This window comes from Pseudorca crassidens, chromosome 7, assembly GCF_039906515.1.
Source record: "Pseudorca crassidens isolate mPseCra1 chromosome 7, mPseCra1.hap1, whole genome shotgun sequence".
Classification (NCBI taxonomy): domain Eukaryota; kingdom Metazoa; phylum Chordata; class Mammalia; order Artiodactyla; family Delphinidae; genus Pseudorca; species Pseudorca crassidens.
This window is the reverse complement of record NC_090302.1, coordinates 82,506,766-82,520,687: the sequence shown is the minus strand read 5'-3', so window position 1 is coordinate 82,520,687 and position 13,922 is coordinate 82,506,766. Positions and strand designations below refer to the sequence as shown.

Sequence of the window (13,922 nt, the reverse complement as noted above, 5' to 3'; positions counted from 1 at the left end):
GCTCCGAAGCATGTGGGATTTTCCCGGACTAGGGCTCAAACCCGTGTCCCCTGCATTGGCAGGCGGATTCTTAACCACTGCACCACCAAGGAAGTCCCCATTGGAATTTTCTTTTTTAAGTCAACATTTACATGAGAGCTTACAAGCTAATGGAGGCCCTCCTAGCACAGTGAGAAACACTCTCGTCCTATGGTTTATTCTCAGCTTTCGGTTAGTTATCCTGTCCCCTGCTTTATTTCCAGGAGCATGTTTTCTGCATCTCTGTAATTCCTCAGGGCTTTGGCACATCCATTCAGCAAAGGTTAGCAAGCCATGGCTGATTTTAGTCTAAAATGAAATGAGTTTCTTATTTCTATTTTGTAGGACACATACTTCATGAATGTGTTTGCCTGCTTGATTTACAAAGCCTTATCTAGCTTTAGCATGCCAGGTTATGTCGTGTATGTGGTGTTTACCTCTGTCTGCCTTCTTGCTTTTGTGTTGTTACAGGTGCCTGGAAAGGAAGTATGGTGCAGTTTATGATTTTTGTAGGGAACACCAAACAATCCTTAAGACCACGACCTGGGGCATTTTAATAGCAGGTAAATAACAAAAGGGGATGGAATACCAATGTCTCTTTTTCAGGATCCCTCAAATATTTGTTTTCTGTAGAAAACAAATAAATCTTTCCCTTCCCCTTGACTTCCCTGAACCATCCAGAGAGGAGAGAATTTAACCAGGATGCCCCTGAGTGGTGGGTCTCAACTTGAGAAGCCCATGTAGATAGCTTCCCTGTCCTGTTTATGCAGCCAGCAGCTCATTTTTTAGGTCACCTACTCTCACTTTGTTATTGTGGTATGGATTTGAGGGTTGGATATTGCAAATTCAGGTAACTGGAAAACATGGTGATAATCACAAGGCAGAAACCTAATTGAAGGGGTGATATAAGTAATCAATCAATGCCTTATATGAACACAACACAAGAAGGAGCCTAGGGTCAGGCAGCCCACTCCTCTTACCTGAAAGCAGGACTAGACTGTCTTCACAGATGAGCAGGTGTCCTGTTTTGACACCCTCCAAACAAAGGGCTCCAGGGCCCATTTGAAAGAACATTCCTGTCTATAAAATGTGAACCCTCCCACCCAAGCCCACAGACATGTATGCAAGACTGCTGCCGCCCCAGAAGGTCCGTAGTTTCCCGGTGCTCACACAGCTAGAACAGGGAGTAAGCAGGATTGAAAGCTTTCTTTGTACCAGCTCAGAGAGTATTTTGCAGACCATACTCAAAACCACACAGCTATGCCATTGTAGTACAAAGTAAGCAGATGGTGTGGCTGCGTGCCAGGGTGACTTTATTTGTAGAATTAAAATACAAATATACAAATACAACTGTCCTTGCCACCTACAAAAACAAGTGGTAGGCCAAACTTAACTTGGAAACAAAGACTTGTTTGCTGACCTTTAATGGAAAACCGTGTTGTTCTTACCCTAGAATATCATCTTCAAAAGCCATCACTTTGGTCATCGCCCTACCTCTTTCCTTTAGAGATGCTGTGGCACTTAGGGATTGTTGTTGTGACACTCAGAGATTTTCCTACTCAAGCTTAGGCAAATCTGGGCTACAAACTAGAAGACTCAATATCTTCTTGCCAGTAGTTGCTTTAGTGCCTGGCCTTTCTCTGATGGAAGCTCACCTGCTAAGTCTGAATATCAGAAAAAGTAGTACTAAGCAAGAGTCCCAATGATCAGGCAACAAGATTCAAGAATTCAGAAGGTTCTTTGAGAAAAAAGACCTAGCACCCTGTCCTCCTAGCATTCTTGGTGAGACTTTAAAATGTTTTTAAAAACCCAAAATATAGTCTTTATAATCAGAGGCACCTATAGCTATATCAAGAGTACCCCTGCGTTCAATGGTTTCCTGATTGAACCTGCCCTTGGCTGAGCCAGATAAATGCTGGAGGCTGGTCTCCAGCTGATTTGGTGATGCTCACTGTCTGCATTGCTTCCAACAGGTCACCTGGCTCTGGTGATTGCGGCCTGTGTGCTGAACTTTCACAGAGCCCTTCCTCTTTTCGTGATCACGGTGGTTGCCATCTTCTTTGTGATCTGGGATCACTTCATGGCCAAATATGAGTCTCAGATCGCTCAGTTCCTCTCTCCTGGCCAAAGGCTTCTGGACAGCCACTGGTTCTGGCTGAAGTGGTAAATGCTGTTAGTTCTCTTACTGAGGTTGAGAGTGATGTTAGTGTTTTCCAACACTGTTCCATAGATTTGTTCTGAAATTGCTTCCTCATTTATGGGATATTGAAGCTAGAAACAACCTAGGGAATAATCTGTTAAAAAATGCCTTCATTTTACAAGCAGGACATCAAGGACTAGATAAGGCAAGATGTGCTCAAATGTCCCTACAAACTGTCTTAATTTCAAGTGCCACTAAATGATAAAATGTTGTCCAAAAGTTGGGACGGTTCTGACTTAGAAAGGTGGCTTTCTGCTCTGGGCACGAATCTGGACTCTTGGGGAGGAGAGGTCTGTGAATTAGTAAAGCCAACTCTCTCTTATAGGACCCCCTGTCCTGCAAGTGACCATTCAGGGCTTTTCTTTCAGCCTCTCTCTCTGTGGGACCTCCTCTCTCTCCAGGTGGCCCTACAGGGTAGGACCCAGAACCCATTCTCCCCAGTATGGCCCACATGGAATCTACCAGGAAAGTTCACACATTCTTTGCCTAATAAACCAGGGTTGTACAATCCCAACAGAGCAACCCTCCCTGGCTCTGCCATCCACTGATTCAGTGCTATCGTATGCCCACTAGATTCCCCAAGGAGTCAGAACCCAGGCTAAAGCCTGACTTAGTTCTCTGAGGCTTGGGTGAGGTCTCCAATGCAGAGGACACATTTCAAGCTCTCCCTTGAAGGGAAGAAGGGAACGCTTCCCCCATCTCCCAAAATGAAGACGCCCAGCAGCTCTCGCAAAGAAATCACCGGACTTCCTCTCCAAGCATCGTTTCTCCCTCTGACCCCTTTATATATCCAAAGAGCCCAAGTGTTGTGGACACATTGCTTCATTTTTTGACTATGTGCCTTTATAGCTACACCCAAAAAGAGTCTCTTGCAATTTCTAGAAGCATAATTTCCTGGTGCCAGGGTGTGTTACTCAATATTTTTTGCTTGTTAGTTGAAGCCTGTTTAAGATTTTAAAGTTAGCACAGCAAATGATGCCAAAGCCTCCTTCTTTGTTCCCTTAGGGTGATTTGGGGCTGCCTGATCCTGGGAGTTATTTTCTGGCTGGTCTTTGACACCGCCAAATTGGGCCAACAGCAGCTGGTGTCCTTCGGTGGACTCATAATGTACATTACCCTGACATTTCTATTTTCCAAGCACCCAACCAAAGTAAGCACGAAATCGATCATTTCTTGGTCTTTTTCCCTCTTTTTTTTCCTCATGTGTAAATTGCTCAAAATCATGAGTATGAGAGAGTTGAACTGTTATTCAATATTTTTCTTACCTTGCTATGATATTTCAGTGGCTAAGGTGCCCTTTTCCTGAACGTTAATAGTACTGTTGCTCTCTCATTTTTCATTCTCAGTAATTTTCCAGTTGCTCAACCAGTGAGATACTCTCTCCTGTCAAGTCCGATTTCTACTCATGTACCCCCTTCCCCCCCATCAAACACACATACAAAGAAAACTTATCCATTTTTATTCAGATTTCCCCAGACCAACAAATAATCTAATATTCTACCACTGGATTCTGCAGTTATCAAATTTGTATTTGCCATTGAGGCTATTTTACTCCAAAAATTTGTACTTAAGCAGTTTTGTTCACATAGGATTCAATTCTCACCCTTGTTCTGTCAGCCTGTAACCCCATAAATGGGCAAGAATTCTGAGATATCAAAACTTTCACATATGCTTCATAATGGCAAACTCTGGAAGACTTTACTGGCTGAAAGGCTGATCCAAGAAAAGAGCATTAATCAAAACCAAAGCCACCTGATACAATCCAAATTCTTTGCCCTGTGCGGGTGACCATCTCTGCTATTTTCTGTGCCTCCAATCCCATAGTTCTTTGCAGGCCACTCATCTCTACTCCAAAAATGAAAGCACTTGATTGTCCATTACCACTGCACTCCCTGGGTCTGCATTAGAGTTAATTGGTTCCTTTTACTGTGAAATGAGAGCCCCCCAACAGGGTGGAATTTCACTTAATTCACTTACAAATTGTCAAATCAACAAACCTTGGACACAGAGAGAAGTCATGTTCGGCCTTTCCATTTTCCAAATGGGGAAATAATTATATGTATCTAACATTTACAGCATGACCGGGAAGGCCAGATTCTTCCTCTTTTAATGGCCCTTCTAAGACTACTCTTTGTGTCTAAGTGATTTTATCTTGACAAAATGGTTACATACACTGCTGGGACTGAAGGCTTAATCTCAGGTTTATGAAGAGGGAGCACAACCCTGAGATTTTTAGGTATGATTCTATGGAGGGATTCTCTGTTCACAACTGCTTTGGCCTCCGAAAGAAGGTGGATCACAGGCCACATCTGAGAAGCTTCCAAGGAAATAGTGATCCTCTGGGCATTTATGCTGAGTTCAGCATTCATTTTCTAATAACCTATATCTCTTCCTATTTCTGTATAGGTTTACTGGAGGCCTGTCTTTTGGGGTGTTGGGTTACAGTTTCTTCTTGGGCTTTTGATACTAAGGACAGAACCTGGATTTATGGCTTTTGATTGGCTGGGGAAACAAGTTCAGGTAAATTTGGTTCAAAAGAATGCCTTGCTTTTATAGTGCTTTTAACATTTGAATATAACCCTCAAGACATGTCAGAAATAGCTTTATTTGTCTGCATTAGTTGACCCAAATTTTAATTCCATAGCATGAATTAGACAAATAACTTTGTTTATGTTAATCCGTGTAGTTTATTAATATTCTGGTTGTCTCTTACCCATACCATCCACTACATCACTCCTCAATCCCATTTGACCCCTTCATCCTGCCTGAGGGGTGTCACTCTTCTAAGACGTTTCCCCCAACAGAGAAAAAGGCTTCTTTGCATCTAGTGGCAACCAGTACCTCCCATGTACCATCTGTGGCTTCTGGAGCAAGTTACCACACCCAGCTTATTCGTTAGCACCCTAGAGTCAGAGTGAATGTCAGAAACGCCAGGAAACCTGTATGCAGTTATAGTTCTAAGATATACTTCCAGGCCATCCACTGGAGGGGGAAAGTTGACAAAATTAACTCTCTAAGTCTATCCCACAACTTTTCTGAGTCCCCACCCTCTGCAGAGCCGTAGGTCCTGTGGATGGTAACTACCTCTTTAGTGCTTGTAATGATCTGCTCTTTTCCTTTCTTTAACTCAGACATTCCTGGAGTACACTAATGCTGGCGCCTCATTTGTCTTTGGTGAGAAATATGAAGACCACTTTTTTGCATTTAAGGTAAAGCCAAACACTTTTTTTCTATGTAGACACTCCCTTTTCAGTAACTTCTCAGTCTTTGTAGATGTTCAGATAGAACCTAACTGATCAGAACCCAGGCATATACCTGCCAGGCATGTCATAGGGACACAGCCCATCACTGGGCTTTCTCCTTTACCTGAAGTCAGTGGACTGAAACATTTAATTTTTTTACAGTAACATTCAGGGAAACATGTAGAGGAAGTCAGGAATACTGAAACACAGGCATACCTCAGAGATATTGCCGGTTCGGTTCCAGACCACCGCAATAAAATTAATACCGCGGTAAAGCCAGTCAAAAATTTTTTGGTTTCCCAGCTCATATAAGTTATGTTTATACCCTACTGTAGTCTAGTAAGTGTGCAATAGCAGTATGTCTAAAAAAAGTACACAGCTTAATTAAAAAATACTTTACTGCTAAAAAAATGCCAAAACAATTACAATAGTAACATCAAAGATCACTGATCACCATAACAAATATAATAATAATGAAGAAGTTTGAAATATTGTGAGAATTTACCGAAATGTGACCCAGAGACACAAAGTGAGCAAACGCTGTTGGAAAAATGGCGCCTACAGACTTGCTCACCCAAGGTTTACCAAAATCGTTCAGTTTGTAAAAAACACAACCTCCAAGAAGTGCAATAAAGCAAAGCACAATAAAACAAGGTATGCCTGTACTTTTGGATGTCTTGTAGCATTTGCTGAGATAGTTATGAAAGATCATGTGGTGGGGGGGGGGGACTTCCCTGGTGGCGCAGTGGTTAAGAATCCGCCTGCCAATGCAGGGGACACGGGTTCGAGCCCTTGTCCGAGAAGATCCCACATGTCGCGGAGCGACTAAGCCTGTGCGCCACAACTACTGAAGCCCACACACCTGGAGCCCGTGCTCTGCAACAGGAGAAGCCACCGCAATGAGAAGCCCACACACCACAACGAAGAGTAGCCCCCTCTCCCTGCAACTAGAGAAAGCCCGCGCACAGCAACAGGACCCAACGCAGCCAAAAATTAATTAATTAATTAATTTTCCTAAAAAAGATCATACGGGGTAATAGTATCTGAGATTTCAGGGAAAAGAACATTAGGTCCCTGGCAATGAATAGACATATGGCTGCTAATGCCTCCCCAGTCCAAGCTCAGTGACAGCCCTGCAGTCAGGAAACTCCTTAATCCCAGACAAACCGGGACAGCTGGTCACTCACATCAAGCTCTGTTCTTCCAGAGCCATCCCCTTGCTTAACATTTCCCCTCTCTCCTTCAGCACAGCCTTCACCTCGGCAGGCCTGCAAGCTGGGCCTCCTCCCAACCAAAGGAGGGATGTTATTTTACAGGCGAAAGGCCACTTGGCAACTTGGCCCCATGCTCAGGCCTAATCGATTCTCTCCCAGGCCTCCCCCATCCCCAGGAAGCCCATCTTCCTCTGGGAAGTCCCTGCAAATCCTTGTCGATTAGTCAGAAACATGCATTTGGCTTTTCCTTCAGATTTCTTTTTTTGTGGTGTGCTATTGTTCCTACACTTCTCCATTGTCTTCTCACTCGGGGACTCCAAATTTACCTCCAAATTACCTCAGCATCGGTTAGGCCAACTGCTATGCTGAATCTTTTTTTAAACTGCTGACTTGATACTTTGGTGCTGAGATAACTAAGCCATCTCTGAAAGGTCAAATGTTTACAAATTGAGATAGAAATATGCTCCTGTCATGAATTGAATCCAGAATTACAAAAAATAATATCACGGAGAAGGAGGAACTTGCTGCCCAGACTGCACCAGTGTCTTCAGACCTCCCCCAACCCTCTGCCCCCAGGGCAGTAGTCTCCATCCTTTCTGCCAAAGCAGATTCCTGTGGGAACATTGGGGAGATGAGCCCCTTTAACTCCCTGAAGCTTTCAGGAAGGCTCTGCCTGCCCATTAAAGCCAATAAAATCACATAAGTGAGCGAGCTCTGAATAATGGCACAAAAAGTCTTTTAATATATATTATTAATAGATTTTTCTAAATTAGATCCTGTACAAATTGTCCTTGGCCATTCTGTGTCTCTGGTGGCAGCTTGTCCCTGGCCATTTAGCTGGGAACAGAGGGGAAGGGGAACAATGGAGTAGGGGTGGGGAGGGACCCAGACCACAGCTCTGTGTGGTCTATGCAGGGAAGAAGCTGTTCCCTGTAGACACACAGGCTGCATTGAAGGCATCCAAAGAGCATCAGGAAAATCGGATCTAGAAAAAGACAACCTTTGTTAACACAGAAGTAAACTAGTTTCCAGAGTTTAATCTTTGTAAAGTGATTCAAAAATCTATAGGTAAAATAGTTATTATTCTAAAAGCTAAATCCACGAATGCTTGCTTTATACAAGGCATTGTTTAAGCACCTACTGTGTCACTACTGTGAATAAGGATCTGAGGTAGCTCACACTTAATCGTGACCCAGGTTACTTTGCTAATAAGTAGTGAAGCCCATGTCTGTTTAATATCAGAACAACAAGAATATCTGCCAGTGGCTTTCAGTTTCTTGATCTAATTATTACAAATTCCCCCCCAAAACGTCATTCCTTCTCTTAGAAACTAAAGTAAGAAAAGCTCATCATAGCAGGATTTTTTTTTTTAAGTCAAGTTTCCTATGAAATAGACTCAAGCTTATCCAGAACAAATTAGAGTAAGAGACTGTAGATGGGGAAGTTGCCTGTTAAAAACGTTGTTTAGTTCAAGAGGAGTTTCCAGTATCTTGATGACATTTCAGAGGGGGAAAAGGAGGCAGAAAGGAGACTGATCTGAAAGCTACTAATACTGCTGGGGCCAATGTTAACCCATGACCACTCTTCTCCACCACCCCCCCCAGGTCCTGCCCATCGTGGTTTTCTTCAGCACTGTGATGTCCATGTTGTACTACCTTGGATTGATGCAGTGGATCATTAAAAAGGTACCAGGACCAGAAGGCAGCGGGTGACCGGTGTAGAGCTGATTATCGCAGGGACAAATTCTTGAATGCCTTTTATCTGGGTTTTTCCAAAGTACCTTTCCCTTTGTACCAAGATCCACACCCACTCCAAGTTATTAGATTTAAACCCCAAAATCCTACATGGGTCCACAGAGGGAATTTTATCTCCAGGACTTCTAATAGGGCTGTGACTTGCAACACACTGAGCATCTTCATGAAGCAGTTATTCCGTTAGCCAAAGAATTGACTCCAAGGGATGGGGACCTGATTGTCCCTTCATCTTGGCTATCTGCCCAAGGCTTACACAGTCACTGCTTTTCCTCAGGTGATAACGAAAGTGGACCCTCCTGGTCTAGGAGTTGCTAGAGAATCAAAGCAAGAAGGGGAAGCTGATCTTTTCTCCTGAGGGATTTTTGTAAGCACACAAATTTTTTTTTTTTTAGGTCTGAAAAGTTAACCTCAGTTCTGCTGCCCCAGCAGCTGTCAGTCCTACATTATGTTAGATCACAAAACTCAGAAATTTGTAAGCTAGTTTGAATGCACATGAGAGCAAGGCAGTGTATACAGGGCTTGGGCACAGACACAGCCCTCTTTTGATCCCTGTAAAGAAATAAAATTTATTTATTTTAAAAAAGAAAAAGAGAGAGAGAGCCAGAATACCAGCAGAATTAAAAGTTTCAGCAAGAGCACCAGGGCGCATCGTTTTCTAATTGTCAGTTTAAACATTCAGCATTCCTGTGTCCACATCGAAGCAGGAAGGAAGGAGAGAGGATGCAAAAGGAAGTCCCCATTCTGAGGTGGGCACCACAGTCCCTGGTTGGAAGGACCACTACAAATTGGGACCATCAACCATGTTTGTTTGAGAGTTAAGTAGAAAAGGCCAAACCTCAACTACATCCCATTACTTATTAGCTAGGCAAACTTTGACAGAACAGCTAAACTATTCTGTGCCTTGGTTTCCTCTTCTCTAAAATGGGCCTAATTATAGGACCTCCCTCAAAGGCTTATGGTGAGGATTAAATGCATTACTCAAAACAATGGCTTAAAACAGTGCCTGGAATGCTGTGAAGACTGCCATGACTGTTAGCAATTATTACAACTTATTACTTGTACACAATAGACATTCAAAAAACTTTACTTGTATGAAATAGACATTTCAATAGACATTGTATAGTGTTCAAAGTATATACAATGACTCAGACTTACCACTCAAATAGGATTTGATCAGCCTGCACTATGGACTATATAAGGTATACTCAAGTTCAGTACAATTGTTGAAGGCCTCAGTATTTTCCTCCAGTTTAAAGATTTTTATCCCTACTTTGAAGTTCTGTGTATACAAATAGTTCTTTACTGACTTTATCCTTTTTTGCCTTTTAGGTTGGATGGGTAATGCTAGTGACTATGGGAACATCTCCTGTTGAATCTGTAGTTGCTTCTGGCAATATATTTGTTGGACAGGTAAGTTGTAATATCAAAAAACAAAACACTTGCTAAAATGGATACTCTTTCCAGAAAGAGAAATAAAAAAATATGATGGTGTTATTTCTTTTAGTGTAGGGAGAAGGGTGTCAAGATAATGAACCCTCAATATTGACAATGTCCAGATTCCAAGGAGAGAGAAAGAGAGAGAGAGAGAGAGAGAGAGAGAGCGCCCTTCTAAGAGTATCAATGCACTAGTGTGGAATTTGAGTCCTTGAAAATTTATGGAGAGGAAGAAAGATTGAATCATTTTATCAAAGCATAAGGCTTCTCATGTATAGATTCTCAATAAGTCCTTTCTGAATTAACTGAATTGTTGAGGTTTCTGGCCCACCCATCAGAGGCTAGCAGCTCATCTACTCAAATGGAGTTCACCATTTATCTTGAAGCTGCAAACATGTAACAGACAGCCTCACACTCTGTAGTATAATGCTTGTGGCAACGAAAGAGACCAAAAAGGCTTTCCACCAACACCGTGCAGCCATATAAATAGTTAAGCTCATTCTCAACTTATCTGAGCAGTCTCTTTGCTGAGCCTGAAGAAAAATGCTGATGAGCAAAAGTATTTTCACCTTCCTTATCCATCATGTGGATAAATGCTCTTTTTTTAAAAAATATTTATTTATTTACTTATTTATTTGGTTGCACCGGGTCTTAGTTGCTGCAGGAGGCCTCCTTAGTTGCGGCTCACCAGCTCCTTAGTTGTGACACACGGGCTCCTTAGTTGTGGCATGCAAACTCTTAGTTGCAGCACGCATGTGGGATCTAGTTCCCTGACCAAGGATCGAGCCTGGGCCCCCTGCATTGGGAGTGTGGAGTCTTATCCACTGCGCCACCAGGGAAGTCCCGATAGATGGTCTTTTGCCCGAAGTCCATTTAAGCAAAGAAGTATGTTGCCAAGTTCTGTCCCTCAAAATGGCAGCATTCCTAAGGGGTAGATAAGTAAGAAATGGTAATAATCATCCTCATCATTCAGGATCTATGGCTTCAGGCAGAATGGAATCACACACCAAGGAAACCAAGTGTGAATACTTGCTAGCACGGCTGTGCAAAGAAATTGAACTCGAAGCAAAAATCAAGTCACCCAGAAAAACACATGGCTCCAGATCAGTAGACTTATACAACTGCTCCAGGCAGGCTGAGCCTTCTGATTGGTAAGCCCAGCTTACTAGCCTGGAGCAAAGTCTTTAGAGTGGGGCCCATACTTCTTTGCCCAGGAGTTGAAATTGTTATAATTATAGCCATAAAATCTCTCAGGACTAATTAGGGCACCATCTTGAGTTGATTACTCCTACCTGCAGGGTAAGAGGGCTCATGTACTGAGTTTCTATTTGGTCCATAAATTGAAGCTCAACACACTCAATCTCATAGCACAATTAGAAATAATGAGGGGAAAATTGTAAAATTGCACACATGCTTCTGTGGTGCTCAATTTGATACTTAATATGCTAAAAGTACAGCTATTATTTATGGAGAGCCCATGCTGCAGGCCACCTGCCCTCCTTAATGGGACTCAAGCCTTTACAACTACACTCTAATTGATTCCTTTCCATGCAAGGGGAAGAGGGGGGTCTCTGATTCTCAATTAGGAATGGGCCTGTGGGCATCGGTATATGTTATTGCTGGTATTTTTTCATACTTGTGTCTTGTTTCCCTATAGTATCAGCAAAGAGGTTTAGGGTCTGTTGAGATGAAGCTGGAAGATAGGAAGTCACAGAGGTTTGGGAATCACAGTTCCCAAGGCCAGGCCACTGGGCAGTTACTTGGCCCATGGTGCTCCAACCTTAGAAAAGAGTACTAAGCCATCACAGTCCAATCCTAGGCTAGGTGAGAGCCTTATGTGAATTGGCCTTGCAAACTTCACACGTGACTCTGTATGCTCACTGCCCTGGAGTCCGAAAGACCCAGACAATGATGGTGTGGGTTCTCAAACATGAGCACGCATCGGAACCACCAGGAAGCCTTGTTAAAACACCACTGCTGGATCCAGCCCCAGAGTTTCTGATTCAGTAAATTTGGGAATTTGCATGTCAAACAAGTTCCTGAGTCAAGCTGATAGAGTTGATCTGAAGTCCACTCTTAGAAATACTGCTGTAGAGAATGGAATTTTGAGTAAATTAGCATGTCCTCGTAAGGGAACGTTTAATCTGATCACTTTTTGTTTCCAGACAGAGTCTCCACTGCTGATCCGACCATATTTACCGTGCGTCACCAAGTCTGAACTCCACGCAGTCATGACCGCTGGGTTCTCTACCATTGCTGGAAGTGTCTTAGGCGCATACATTTCTTTTGGGGTAAGAATGTTTGGGGATTAATTTATAAAACCTCTTCTTCCTTTGCTATTGTTATTTCTGCTTTTTCCTTTACTATTACTGCCAGATAAGGAGGGCAAAAGAGTGTTCTTTTTGCTGTCTAGTTGGTCACAGTTTCTTTGGCATTTGAATGGAGTGACCCCCAAGGAGCTTTGGTGTTTCACTCTCATATCTCTGCCACCTAAATGTGAACTATATCCACCCATAGCAGAATGAAATCATATTATGAGGTTAATTTGGCTGAAAATTTGAGTAAGTAAAAAAAAAAAAACTATTACTGACACTAAAGGCCATCTAGTTCAGTGGTCAGCAAACTATGGCCCATGGGCCAAATTTAGATCACTTCCTTTTTTTGTAACTAAAGTAAACTAAAGTTTGATTGGTAACCAGCTATCCTGTTCATTATCTAAGCAGCTTTTATGATACAGACTTGAGTAGTTGTGGCCCTAAAAGCCAAAACTATTCACCCTCTACAGAAAACATTTTCTGACTCCTGGCTTACAGCACTGATTCTCAAAACTTACTTCACGTTAGAATTACCTGGGAGCTTTTAAAAGCCCTAATGCCCAGGCCCCTACCCAGAGTAATTCAACAGAATCTCTTGGGACGAGACCCAGGCATCAGTGTTCCCTTTCAATCCTCAGGTTTCAATGTATAGCCCAGTTTGAAAGCAGGGGGTCTATGGGATGGCGCTGAAGAACGTTATGGTAACTGGTGCACATGCCCTGAGCACAGGGCTTATTTACAACCCCTGGTGGAGAAATGGAATAACACAGCAGCTGTGTGGTCCAGGTGATGAGGAATTCTTACAAGATAGGCAAGTTTCATTCCAGGACTTCATCTGAGCCTCACAGAGCGAATCAGTAGGAAGAGGGAAGAAAAAAGGGTGAAGGAGACCTCAGGAATACCAGTTTGACTGACTCCCCAGATGGATTGCTGTAGGAATTCTACCTACAAAACTGTGCTGTGTGGAATGGGAGTGGGGAGGCAGGTGCAGATTCTATAATTCTGAAAATACAGGGAAGAGAATCCAGAAACAAGATAAGGATGTGGGAAGGGAAGGGGGAAGAGTTTAAGTAGACCTGCAAAGAGGAAAACAAATCGCTTACAGATTAAACGGACTCTGGATAAACACATATTATGTAGAGGCACAAAGGACATCAGGAAAGCAAAAGGAAAATGGAGAGGGGTGTACCCATGCCTGCACCCCAGATACCCACCATCTAAACTGATGATGTAATGAAATAGCTTTAGGGACTATATGAACATTCAGAGGAACAACAGAGAGGTAGAGTTATCTTCCTTGAAAATTTCTACAACACAGGATTAATTAATTCTCTTCTGAAATGCTCAGATTGTGGTTTTGTGCTTCTCCCCAAGGATGTGGTCAACTGGTATAACTTCCTCCCTCCTCTCAAGGTGATACCCAGCGTGTGGCTCTTCCAAGCCTCCAAAGAAACATTGATTTCTGGCACGTAATCAATGCCTGCCTTGTAAGGCATTTGAGCCATTCATTCGGAACACAACCGAAAAGCTAAACCTAAGTTGGTCTTCCTTCTCCTGAAATCACAGGTTTCGTCCTCTCACTTGTTAACTGCTTCAGTTATGTCTGCACCTGCGGCATTGGCTATTTCTAAACTTTTTTGGCCTGAGACAGAAACACCTAAAATAACCCTCAAGAATGCCATGAAAATGGAAAATGGGTAAGTGGGACATGTTCACCTAGTTATTAGTTATTGACTATACAAGCA

General features: G+C 42.8%; 1 protein-coding gene and 1 long non-coding RNA gene across 2 annotated transcripts in view; one reads left to right on the top strand and one right to left on the bottom strand.

Annotated features, from left to right (window-relative positions):
• The window catches only part of LOC137227992 (uncharacterized), a 231,709-nt gene that overhangs the window by 187,809 nt on the left and 29,978 nt on the right, over positions 1-13,922 (bottom strand). The gene's annotated exons all lie outside the window — the stretch shown is intronic.
• SLC28A3 (solute carrier family 28 member 3) overlaps positions 1-13,922 on the top strand; it is a 57,604-nt gene that overhangs the window by 33,405 nt on the left and 10,277 nt on the right. Inside the window, exons 4-12 of the mRNA XM_067744736.1 lie at positions 490-581; positions 1,992-2,181; positions 3,224-3,368; positions 4,625-4,738; positions 5,350-5,427; positions 8,279-8,359; positions 9,758-9,838; positions 12,028-12,153; positions 13,744-13,874. Coding sequence (XP_067600837.1) covers positions 490-581; positions 1,992-2,181; positions 3,224-3,368; positions 4,625-4,738; positions 5,350-5,427; positions 8,279-8,359; positions 9,758-9,838; positions 12,028-12,153; positions 13,744-13,874 — 1,038 coding nt within the window. The remainder of the gene's footprint in view (positions 1-489; positions 582-1,991; positions 2,182-3,223; positions 3,369-4,624; positions 4,739-5,349; positions 5,428-8,278; positions 8,360-9,757; positions 9,839-12,027; positions 12,154-13,743; positions 13,875-13,922) is intronic.